The 13,462-nt window shown below is 33.1% G+C and overlaps 1 protein-coding gene across 1 annotated transcript in view; it reads right to left on the bottom strand.

Moving 5' to 3' along the window:
• Window positions 1-13,462, bottom strand: part of TFCP2 (transcription factor CP2) — a 62,136-nt gene that overhangs the window by 21,119 nt on the left and 27,555 nt on the right. Inside the window, exons 2-5 of the mRNA XM_031937880.1 lie at window positions 11,511-11,662; window positions 11,004-11,080; window positions 9,402-9,507; window positions 16-122 (exon numbers count right to left, since the gene is read on the bottom strand). Coding sequence (XP_031793740.1) covers window positions 16-122; window positions 9,402-9,507; window positions 11,004-11,080; window positions 11,511-11,662 — 442 coding nt within the window. The remainder of the gene's footprint in view (window positions 1-15; window positions 123-9,401; window positions 9,508-11,003; window positions 11,081-11,510; window positions 11,663-13,462) is intronic.

Genomic DNA, 13,462 nt, shown 5'->3' with positions numbered 1-13,462 from the left:
ACCACATTTTTTTACCTGAATAAACACGGATGTCCTCTTTGCAGGGTCCCAGAGGAACTCCACAGTATTCAGTTGTGTTGGATTTGCCCTAGGATCAATTATACCTACAGACATCGGAATATCTGAAAGATAAAATACTAGTTATCAAGCAACTTAATACTACTAGGCTTAAATGGAAAAATAAAAAACAAACAAAAAACCCGCTGATTTTCATGTTCCTATCCAGAGTTAAAAATGAACCTGTCTGAATCTTAAAACTTTTTTTGTTGTTAAAAGGAGTGATTATTTTAGTAAAATTTATAGTATTAGAAAAACAACTTATTTGTAGAAGGCTGAAACTCTTGAGTCGATGCACTGAGGTCAGGATAGCCGAGCACTTGAGGCTAACTACTGATAGGACAATACTCTATGGGCATATGCTTGGAAAATGGCCTTTCCCACTATCCTGTGCTGGCTCGATGATTGGTGTATACAGAGAATTGTAGGAGGGACTAGAGGGTGGAGTAAGACTAGCCAGAGTCACTTTGGCCATGGACCAGGAAGAAGGCAGTTGCAGAGATTCTACTTCCATCCCCTTCACTTCTACCCCTAAAAACCAAGAATAAAGACTAAGGACTTTTGCTTATCCTGACTTCGGCTGATTCTAAGGTATCCTGGGTGCTAGTGCACTTATTCACAGAATCAATTTAACAGTTATATTCTAATTTACTAACATGCCACTCATAACTTGCTACATCTTAATTTTAGTTTTGACCCAAATGAAAACGATCTACAACCACAATGTATCTAAGTTCGGAATTAATCATGTTATTTCAAAGGCTTAAAGGAGGGTAATTAAGAAAAAGAGTCAAAAAGCATTATAAGTAGAAAAAACATTCATTGAATAAAATATAGTACACAGTTTCAATGCCACTGGAGCGAGTTCTTCATCTAGGATTAGGTGACAAGTGCTACAGAAAAAGGGAAAGCAACAAAGTATTACATTGTAGGCTTAAGTAAAGCTCTAGATTTTACTCCTCATAATATTTAATTATCAGGAAGATATGGATTCAATCTTCTTATATAACAATATACAATATAGCCTCACCTTATTATCCCTAGCAGAGCAACACTACAGTATAAAACCAGGGATAGTAACTGAATGTGTTTCAAAAGTATTTCACTGTAAATGACTGTTAAATTGACCCTAAGAGAAATGACACTTGAGCACATTGTGTCATCTATGTGAGAATTACTGCTCTCATTTAAATCTAGTTGCTTTCAGTTCAGAAGTTATCATCTTTCTCTCCCTCTTTACTCCCCTCCCATTCACAAAGGTATAAATTCATTCCATTAATCAAAGAGAGAAATGTATTAAAAGTCTTATGACTATATATGACTCAACTATATAAATTAAGAGTAACTTCCTTAAAGGAGTGAATGAGAAAATGTAATTGTCATAATGTCTCAAGATCTCACTATCCTTGGTAGATATGTTAGGGAAAAATTCCTATTCCACACTTCTGTTTCATTTGTGCTGTGTATTAATTTTTAAATATAAAATTAACACTAATCAACAGAAATAAGTATCTACTTCCAAATTCATCTGAATCAAGTTCTGCCCAAATACAACTGTCAATATGTACCCTGGTCAGGTTCTGATGACTATGTTTTGTCTATATTCCTTTATATTTTTATAGCACTACATTATTTTACATTAGTATAGCGCATCATTGTTTTCATATTTCTTTATGAATATAAAAATGATTTTTTTAAAATTACAAATAGTGCAACTATAGTTTTCTTTTCTTTTCTGCTTTTCATAAAAGTTTTGAAATTAAGTTCTAGAAATGAAATCTCTAGGTCAGAATTACCATCAGTTCTGTGACTTGTACTGTATACTGAAATAGCTCTCCAGAAAGTTTGTAGCAAGCTATATAAGTCCAACCAAAATGCAATAAAATGTTTTCCTATAGCTCTGCCAGAATAGAATTTTATTATATATCTACATATATATTTATGTACGTTTTGACTTTCTAGTAAATATAACATGGTAATTAACAGTTGCCTTGTTCTGTATTTCTCCAAACAGGAAATCTGAACATTTTTCCATGTAGTTATTAACAGCTAACACTTCTTTCAAAGCTTGTATGTTCAGAGCTTTCACAATTATTTTAGTGAGGTATATGTATTAAAATCTTATGACTATATCAATTTCTTATAGATTCTGGATATCAAATCTTCATATTACTATATTTATCACAAAATTTTTTTGAAAGATAGAAAGGCTATCCTATAACCATCTAATTACAAAGCCAATAACAGTTTTGAGGAGTAGACTTGGGAGAAATTTAAGAAATGTTCTTAGGAAGAAAATGCCAGCAAACTTTATTTATTAAATTGCTGGCAAAAATATATATATATATAGTTTTCCTTTTCAGTTTTTGGTTATATTCCATTTGTTAGATGGATTAAAAAAAAATTCCTTCTCTATATCTGAGCCAAAAACATTATTTTCTTCCATGTTTTGGAGGTGATTTTTGTGTATCTTTATTGCTAATCCAGTTGAGAGTCTACTGTGGTATAGAGTGTTAAATATCTATCCAGAACATTTTTGCACCATATTCACTTGCATGTCATAGTATCAATTCTCTGGTGTCAAGGTAGTCTTTGAGAATGAAGGACAAACAATAACTACCACAGTGATATAGTCATAATTTTCTCCTACACTTTTTAACTGATTCATTGATTCCATTCACCAGTGTTTGAACCAAATATCAAATAATATTCCCTTAAATGTACTAACTTCTCTATTCCCATTTTTACTATGAAAGAAAAGAGAATATAAAAGGTAGAGGTGTGTGTATGTGTTTGTGTGTATGTATAAGTTAAAAAAAAAAACTGATAGTACATTTTGAAATCTGGCATGGCAAGCCAATATCCTTTTTCATACTTATTGATATGTTTCTGTTGGCTTCTCTTTATGAATTTTGTTATGCTCAATTACTATGAACTTATCTATTGATACCGCATTAAATCTGTAGATTACCTTGGAAAGTATTGATCTTTTTAAAAACAATATTTATTTGATCCAATGATCAATAGCAGATAGTTTATTTCTTTAGTTGATTTCTATTAAAAATAATTATTAAGTTATCTCTATCTCTTATATGTCTAGCCTTTTAATGTCTGGTGCACTTAGCTGCTTCATGAAAGGTATTTCTCTACTAATTTATGTACTGGATCTCTAGAAAAATTAAGATGATTTTTGTAAGATGTATTATCTATCTCCTCTGCACTAACAGTCATTTATTATACTCATTAACTTTTTTTACCATCTTAGGTTTTTTAGGTATATAGCCACAGAATCTCTAAACAGAAGTAATTAAATTTAATCGCTCTCTATTCCTTTATTTCTTGTGTTTTATTGCTGCTACTAAAAACTTGTACCTCAAATTTTAGTGGGGCTGCTCTTTGTGTTCTTTCACTTCATAAAAAATTAGTATATGATTTTGAAGATATGCTTTTTATTATATTAAGGAAAGAGTTTTCTATTCCTATGTTAGTAAACATTAACTGATCACTACTTTATCTGTTCATCTCTGCCTATTTACAATGTTATTTTGTCTACCAGAAAGATTGATGTGTATTTTTTCTTATTATATTCATTATCCTTTCAGTTATAAATCCCACATGATTATTAAAGATGATTTTGCTAATGTACTTCACTAACAATGTATTCCTTTTCTGAGCTTGGTTTATTGCCTTGTTCACAGAACAAAACAGAGGCCAGTGCCACTGGGTTAGAGAATATATGGGAGGGAAGAAAGTATAAAAAGAATGGAAAGCTTAAGGGATGACTAGGTTATAATGTGATGGTCAAATGGAGGTTTTTTAAATTACATCCTTAAAAGTGACTGAGAATCAGTCAAATTTACTTACACATACACACCCCCACACACCTATACCTCTCTATCTGGATATAGAACGAACAACAAAGAAATTTCTGAGAAAAATGTTTCAGGTGAGCTCTGAAAAGATGCTTTGGCTATGTAGGCGGATTTCAACCTGAGGGTCAATCAGGCAGAGCAATTGGGACAGTTTAGGAAGCACAATAATCAGAGAGTTTCAACATATTAAACAACTTATTTAGCATTTATTAAATACCTATTATATACCAAACACTGTAAAAGATACTAGGAAAAAAAAGCAGAAAAAAAAAAAAAAAAAAGGAACAGTTTCGACTTTAAAGGAGTTTATATTCTTCTAAAGGAAGCAACAAGAACAGTAAGTTCTTATACTAATTTATGGCAATGGAAGAATAGCATGGAATCAAAGGCAAAAGCTTCCTTGGATCGACCTAAGATGGACTCAGAATTCTTGGGAATCTAAATAAGGTCAGCTATAGGATCCAGGCTGGATTCTTCCTATATAGTACCTGGCAGCAGCAGCACATCTCAACTGCTGGAGTAGTGGTCCTAGAAAGAAATTAAGTTTAGAAAAATATAAAGGAGACTGGCAAAAATGATAAGAATTGGGAAATGCAATACTGCCTGGCACTTTCCCATGAAACTATTCCAAGCAAAGGGCAAGAAAAAGCAGCAAACTGGGTAGTAATCAAAAAATCCAGAAAGAAATCAAAGAATCATCTTTCTGGTCTATTTTAGCAAAAGGGGACAGTCAAAGATGTGCTGGCATTGAGGAGAAGCCAGGAAAACCCATGTAAAACCTTCCAGCAGAGGGAATTAATTCCAGCTATACACTGAGTCAAAGAGTATGGTCATAGACCCACATGGACATGACCTAAGGCTATATATCTTGCAAGGAGAAGAGGAGCCAGCCTGTAGCTGCATGGCTCTGATCCTAAAGCTGGGCTGAAGATCCAACAGTAGGAAACTCAGTACAGATAAAATTTGACTGAGACTATGAACTGAACAGGGAACAGGAAAAGAAACAAGAAGTTCTGGGGCTCAGACTTAATGGAGACAGTGTATTCAATCCACTCCCATAATCTAGACCTGCAATTAAATATAGGGGTTCTGTCTCTCTGAATTTACAAAACTTTTTAGCTAGCTGATAAGGAATAGGGCTGCCAGTAGTCTCCTAGAGCTCTAATTATGGGCAAATCAGCAGCTATGTTGCCCAGCCTAAAACCAGGTTCTGAAATTTGTTAAACTAAGACTGGAAAACAGCCTCAGACCACTAAGGCCACTAAGGACATGCTAAAAGTTTACAAGTTCCCAGGCTGAGCTATTACTAAAATCTTCGGGGGAAAAAAGCACGTAATACTCAGAAAAAAATATCAGAGAAACCCAGAGAATAAAGATCAGGACCACAAAAGGTATGACATCCACTTTAGAACTGTGCAGAATCTGGCTCTAAAACAAAGTGCTAATTTGGGTAGTAAAACTATAATTATAGAATGAAAAATAAAAAAGATGGGCCAAAATAAAGAATTTATATGAAGTCAGAGATGCCTAAAACAAAAATATAGAAAAAAGGAATAACTTTATAACATTTGCAAGCAAAGCTGAAAATAAATACAATTTGATCATAACTGATCTAGAGTGAAGAAATGAAACAAGAGTTTTAAAATTCTATATAAACGAAATGAGATCTCTTGAGTAAAGAATCTGAAAAAAGAAAGCACTTGAGGACAGATGTGAAGAGAGAGAAATAACAACTTAGTACAAAAGGAACAAAATTAAAAATAAAATTAGATGGACCAATGAGAAATTAATGACTCCATAAAACAAGAAGTATTAAAACAAAATCAAAAGATTGGAAAAAAAAAAAGAACAACACATGAAAAATAAATAACCTGGAAATAGATCAAGGAGAAAAAAATCAGTCTAACAAAAACCACAAACAAAGAAAGATCTGGATGCCATATTTCAAGAAATCATGAATGAAAACTGTTCAGACCCATTGAGGGCAGAGGTAACATCCAAATAGAAAGAATCCATCAGTCAACTCCTAAAAGAAACCCCAAAATGAAAATGTGCACAAATGTTATAATCAGAATACAAAACTTCCAGATGAAAGAAAAAATATTACCAGCAGCCAGAACAAAAGAATTCAGGTACTGAGAAGCCATTTTTCAGGATTACACAAAATATGATACCAATAGCAGAGAGAGTTGACAGCAGTGGGTAGAGCACCAGCCCTGAAGTCAGAAGGACCTGAGTTCAAACGTGGTCTCAGACACTTAACATTTCCTAGCTGTGTGACCCTGGACAAGTCACTTGACCCCAATTGCCACGGGGGAAGAAAAGAGAGCATTGACAAGGATGCAACTATAAAGGAAAGGAAAGCTTGGAATAGGATATCTCAACAAGCCAAAGATATAGGCTTATGACCAAGAATAACTTACCCAGGAAAAGTGATAATCTCACAGGGGAAAAAAATGATTCTTTAATGAAACAGAGAACATTATAAAACATTCTTGCTGAAAAAATAAGAATCAAGAGAAACATAAAAAGATAAATATATTTGAGCAAATGGAAAGAACACAAGAGAACATGCCAATTTCTAAGGAAGAAAAGTGTTCCCTTGCAACATTAATTTCCAGGGTCATATTTTGTTATGTTTTAATGACACAGAAAAAAAGAAATATCTTGGAAAAGAAATTGGGATGAAGAGAATAGAAACTTAATACCATATTATCTGGGTACAGAAAATAAAGGGCATTTCAGATGTCAGGCCTGAAATCAGAAAGAGTCCTCTTTGTGCGTTTAAATCTGGCCTTAAAACATTTATTTGCTTGTGTGACCCTAAGCAAGTCATTTGAATCTGTTTGTTTCAATTTTCTCATGTGTAAAATGAACTAGAGAAAGAAATGGCAAACCATGACACTATCTTTGCTTAAGAAAATCTCATTCTAGAAACCAATTTGGAACTAAACCCCAAAATTATTCAATTGTGAATGTCCTTTGACAGTGATACCACCACTAGGTCTATAATCCCAAAACTTCAAAGATCATAAAGAGTTGAACATGACTGAAATAACGAAAAAACAACATAAGTAAAAGATTATACAGCTAATCTGGTCAAAAAAGGGTAGAATACACAGTATGGCATAAAAATACATTGGACTCAACAGGAAATAGAGAAGGGAGGGGAAACAGAATAGGGAAAATATGCCATGGAGGAAGTTCAAAAGAAGCTATAATTGATGTCTGAATAAAGGGGAAATGAGAAGGGACAAGGAGTAGAAGTAGCCTCAATCCAACATAGTTCAAGCTAAAGTTATGCATATTTCTCACAAACTACTTTCCTCTCTCTCTCTCTTTTTAATATAAGGAGGAGACAAAGGGAGAAAAAATATAGGTACAATTTAAAAATTTTTGCATAAATAAAACCAATGCAGTTAAAATGAGAAGGGAAATAGTTAACAGTGAGAAAAATTTTTGCAGAATGTTTCTCTAAAAACAAGTCTCATTTCCAAAATATTTAAGGAACTGATTCAAATTTTATAGTAAGTCATTTTCTAATTAATAATATTCAAAAGATATGAACAGTTTTCAAAAGAAGAAAATTAAATAATAGAAATAGAAATGCAGATTAGATAAGAGAAAGGCAAAGTAACTCAGAGTTTCCACATCATACCTGTAAGATCAGCAAAATTAATGAAAAACAAAAATAACATGTTTGAGGAGTTGGAAGGGAAAAAGGTACTACTATCAAAATTCTAAACTGGGCTGGTTACTTTGGAAACCAATTTGGAACTAAACCCCCAAATTACTCAACTGTGAATAACCTTGATAGTAACATAGCACTACTAGTCTATAACCCCAAAGGAAGAAGAAAAATATTTACAAATGCTCTTTTTGTAGTGGCAAAGAACTGAAATTAAAGGGTTGTCCATCAATTGGGGAACAACTGCATAAATTATGGCACATGAAAGTAATATGAAAGTATTGTGTCATAATAAAGGGATAGTTTCAGAGAAGCAAAGGAAGACTTCGAAGAACTAATCTAAAGTAAACTGAGAAGAACCAGAACAATCTATGTATAATAGTAACATTGTAAAAATAAACTACTCTGAAAGACTTAAGAAGTTTGATCAATGCAACCATGAGGATCTAGAATAATTACATTCATCTATTTCCTAACAGAGTAGATGATGGACTCATAGAATGAGATACACATTTCTTGACACAGCTAACTTGGAATTTGTTTTATTTCACTATGAAAATAACAATACAATACAGCATGAATACTTCTATTCCCTTCAGATTCTTTGTATATTTCTTAATATACTCTTTTCTTTTAATGTCACCAAAACATAACAAAACCATTCCTATGAACATGTGTTACAATGGTTTTGTTTCTCTTCATTTTTCTTTTTGCTTTTGTGGTATGATATTGGGGAATATGAGGGAGAGAAAATGTATGTTTGTCAATTAAAAGAAAAAAGTTTTTAAAATAAGAAAATAATGTATTATACCTGGCAAAAATGAACAGCTGGACTTGCTCTACCTATGCCACTGTGTAGCCACATGAAGAGAATTCAACATAATCCCTCAAAAAGAGTGTAAGAACATTTCTGATGGTTTCTCCTCATCTGCCTTTTTCTGAAGAATAATCCAATTTGTCTCATCTTTATAGGTTGCAGGAGAAAGGGGGAAAGGAAATTTGATCTATTTTTATAATGCTATTCATTTAATTCAATTAAATTCAACATATATTTTTGCCTACTATGTACAAAATACTTAACTAATAATTCTTTAACACTATCATTAACTGTTCTATAAATTCCAGTGGTTCCCTATCATCTCTAAAAGCAAAACCCTGTTTGGCATTTAATGCTTCAAAGTCTGGCAATAAATAATGTCTCCAACTTTTTACAAATTAAGCACTTCACACATTCTTCAGTCCAGCCAAAATGACTTATCAGCTTCCTCTAAATTTCAGCTCAAGGACTGCCTCCTCCATGAAATCTTTTCTGGTCCCAAGCAATTAATTCTTCCTCCCCACCAAAGTTACTTTCTTTTCTTTTATATCTTTTCTGTACATATTTCTTTGGGTACATATTGTTTCCCCAGAGAAGATCCTTGAGGGGAAGGATATTTAATAAACTGTATCTGTTAGTGGAGCATAAGCACAGTGTCTGGCACTTGGTAGATACTCAATGTTCATTCAGTGATTGATTAATTACAGAAGATACATCCTGCTCTTACAGAGTTTAAACTCTAGAAATCTCTTACCATTTCTTTGAAAAAGCAAGTACAATTATGATATATAAATAAGAATTTAAAATTTCAATTTCTATTTCATACCAATTTGTTTTTTTACAATAATGATTTTTCAGCTTAAATGCTTAGTAAATTTGCAAAGTATTTTGAAATAACAGTCAAAAATACCCCACTTCTCTATTGTATCTAAATGCATCCCTTCAGTAGTAAATTTTTCCAATTCACCTATATCAAGGATTCTATCCCCTGGCCTGTTCCATCTCCAGCCCTCAAGCTGCTGATGCTCAGTGTACTGCAGTCGTCTGTCATGGAACACCACTCGAAATATACTCTGGAAAGAAAAGGCAAAAACGATTAATTATAGGATCTATTTATGATCCAAGGTTATCAGTTTTACCAAGAAGGTATGATTAGATGATTCCTAAAATCTCACTAGCTCTAAAGTTCTATGTCCCTATAAAAAGTAGCTTTTGTGCAACAGGCACAAGAATTAAAAGGGGGATCATTCCTGAATTCAAATCTCAGGTCTGCTAAATGTGGATAAGTCATATAATATCTCTGGGTCTCAGTTTCTTCATCTGTAGAATGAAAAGTATGGATTAGAAGATGTTCTTTAAGATTCTTTCTAGCTCTAAATACTAAGGGTATATTTGTTAAAAATGCAGCTTCTAAAAAAAAATAAAAATAAAAAAATTTTTTAAAAATGCTGCTTCTTTCTGGCTGTTCTGACAGATAAATCAGTGATGACAAAACAAAATGAACAGTGGTTAGCCTAAATCAATTGCTGGACCTCATCTTTGTTATGTTCTTTTGAGCATTATATTCCTGACAAGGCTTCCCAGAAAGCTCTAAATACTATTAGAACCCTGTTCAGTAACCAAGATTTTCTGTTATAGCAGTGGTGCCCATTATTTGAAACTTGATTCAAATGTTAGTTCTGATGCCAAAGAAGCATCAAAGATAACTATCTTAAACGTTTTTTTCTTTACTAATTACACATTACAATTGGCCCAGTTTTGCCAATGTATATGAAAAATTTGCCAGTCCACACAAACTGACACATAAACTAAATAAGTATGAGAAAAAGGCACGGATCCTTCTTTTCTGTCACATTTTACAACATGCATAGAACTATTATTCCAACCATACCTCTAGTTACGGATAGCTAGGTGGCATAGTGGATGGAGTGCTGGGCCTATTCTCAGAAGACTCATCTTCCTGAGTTCAAATCTGGCTTCAGACATTTATTAGATGTGCAAGTCACTTAACTTTGTTTGCCTCAGTTTCCTCAACAATAAAATGAAATGGAGAAGGAAATGGCAAACTACTCTAGGATTCTTTGCCAAGAAAACTCTAAATGGGGCCACAGAGTCAGACATGACTGAAACAACTCACCATCAACAACTCTCTAGTTACAGATGGTATCACAGCAATAGCTTCTATTTATCCTGTTACTTTAGCAAATATCCACTGGAGAAAGGAAGCCTAAGGGTTGCTTTCAAAGCTCTCAAAGAACTTGCCTACTTTCATAGCAGCAGTTCATTTTACATTAAGCCCAGGAGACCAACAATGATGATGAAAGAGTAAGCTTTCACCATTCTGAGGCTTTTCAAATAGCAGCTGGATCTTCACTAACCATATTAATCAAAGAGTTTAAGTGGGTAAAGCTACACTGAAATATAAGTGAGTGCTCAAAGCACTTCTTCTTGGCTTCCTGAGATTTAACATATGTAGTCAGCAAACTGTGGTAAATGGGATGAAATTTGTTGTTTCAAAAATAGCAAACACACAATTGTGTAAGCAGGCAGTTTCTTCTCTTTCCTTTACCTTCACTAACTTGCCATTGATTTCTGGAAGTTCTCCCAGTTTCCTGTTATCTAGCATTCGGATTTCATAAGACTGTCCTAGAAGAAATAAAGATTATAATAATGTTTATAATCACTATAATTATAACCAATTATAACATAGAGTTCATCAAAAAGAAACTTTTTAAACTTATAAAAACTTATAAAATGTAAAGTTTCAACTGGTTCTAATTATGATTACAAAATAGAGTGTTCTGTGACCAATGTGATCACAAAGATGGGAGAAAAGTGGAATTGGATTAGAAACAAGAAAGATAAATGGAGAGGAGAAATATAAATCCATTAATTCTTTCTCTGCATTACTGGCAGGAATGAGACTGGCATTACAACTCAACTCAAAAGATCCATGGAGGTACCTTTTAGTAGAGCTAATCACAATAACCATCTTCAAAGAAAGTTAAACAGTTGCTATACAATAACATGAATGCAAAGAAGTTCAGTAATATTAATGACAAAAGAAGTACTTTACCTTGATTGAGATATGTGAGTGTTTCATCATGGAGCTTTACAGCAGGAGAAGTAGCAGCACAAAGCACATACTGGAAAGGTAGGATTTTATTTTCATTATCAGTCGGCAAGCTTGACTCCTCTTGTTTAAAAATGGGCAATGCAAGGACATCACTAAAACAAAAGAAATAAATTACTTTCAAAAACGACAATGTAATGAAAAGGGATTGTTACTATATGTTAACTACATAGTTAAATAACTATGACCAATAAAAAAATAAACACAAAACCTTGAAAATCCCATAAATATATAACCAGTTAGGTTTGATTTATTCTATAAAGTGAAGTAAAATGTTTGCAAAAGTTGCATTTAATCACATTATAAATTCAACTGACATTTTAGTGACTCACATTATATGATGGCTAAAAGTTTACAATGTTTTCCGTACAACAACCCTAGGGTTGCACATTTTATAATGTTATCCTTGATCCCCGACTAAAAATGGTACGTTCCCCTCCCCTAATTTTTCATGTATGTTTGTTTTGTTTGTTTTCATTTTTCCTGTCTTAAACATATATCTATGGGCAACTTAAGTCATGGGATTTAGAACTACCAAGCATATTAGAAACCAAACTTATTCTGTATCTGAAGAATTTAAAACCTAGAGAGTTTGAAAGATTCTTCTGAAATCATTGATAAGAAAAAATCCCCATATACACTAAAATATTTATAGCTGCATTAGTGCAATAACTAATAATTGGAAATAAAGTAGTAGATGTCCATTGACTAGGGAATAGCTAAACAAATTGTGGTACATGAATATAAAAATATTACTGTGCTGTAAGAAATGATGTATGTAATGAAAATAAGAGAAGAATGCAAAAATCTATATGAATTGATGCAAAATAAACTAAACAGAACCAAGAAAACAATATACATAATGACTACAACAATGCAAATGGAAAAAAACACCACCAAAAAAAATCAAAAGTAAATGTAACAAAAATTTTAAAGATCAAGTAAGACTAGAAAGAAGAGAGAGAATTGGGAGGTCAGCAAGTGTTACTTACTGAAAATGATTTCAATTTTTTTCAATGTATTGATCAATTATGTTGACTTTTTTCTTTCTAAAAGAAATTTATCATGTGGCATAGCTCTTGGCATAGCTCCATGAGAGGAGAGACACATGGGATATTATGATGATGGAAGAAAGAAAACGAAACATCAATTAAAAACTCATTAAAAAAAAAAAAAAACTTGCTCAAGATCACACTAGTTTAACAGCACAAATTGTGTTCATATGCTCTCTAATTATTAGAAGTAAGAACTTCTTAAATTACATTGTGTTGTGTCCTGCTTTCCAGAGCCCTCAAGTTGGGGGTGACAAAAAGTACTGTGCTTTCTAGAGCTCCTACATCGGGGTGATTAAAATATACTGTCTTAAGATCTAACTTAGTTTCAATTGATCAAGAAGCAGCTACACCCAAATAAGAAATGAATGTAAACTGCTTGCATTTTTGTTCTTCTTCCCAGGTTATTTATACCTTCTAAATCCAATTCTCCCTGAGCAACAAGAAAACTGTTCGGGTCTGCACACATATATTGCATCCAAGATCTACTGTAATCTATTTAACATGTATAGGACTGCTTGCCATCTGGGGGAGAGGGTGGAGGGAGGGAAGGGAAAAATCGGAACAGAAGTGAGTGCAAGGGATAATGTTGTAAAAAAATTACCCTGGCATGGGTTCTGTCAATAAAAAGTTATTTAAAAAATAAACATAAAAATAAAATATACTGTCTTAGTGGAGAAGTGATGAGGCAGGACTCCCGAGGATGGTAGAAAAATGGAATCCGTTTATTCCAAGGACTTTCCCCTTTTTATACCTTCATACCCTTATGTGACAAAAACAACACTGGGCATGCGCCAAAAGTATATACTGTGCACATGGGACCACATAAACAACTTGCTATTT

The sequence above is a fragment of the Sarcophilus harrisii genome, chromosome 5, assembly GCF_902635505.1.
Source record: "Sarcophilus harrisii chromosome 5, mSarHar1.11, whole genome shotgun sequence".
In the NCBI taxonomy this organism is placed as follows: domain Eukaryota; kingdom Metazoa; phylum Chordata; class Mammalia; order Dasyuromorphia; family Dasyuridae; genus Sarcophilus; species Sarcophilus harrisii.
This window is presented reverse-complemented; position numbering and strand designations above follow the sequence as displayed.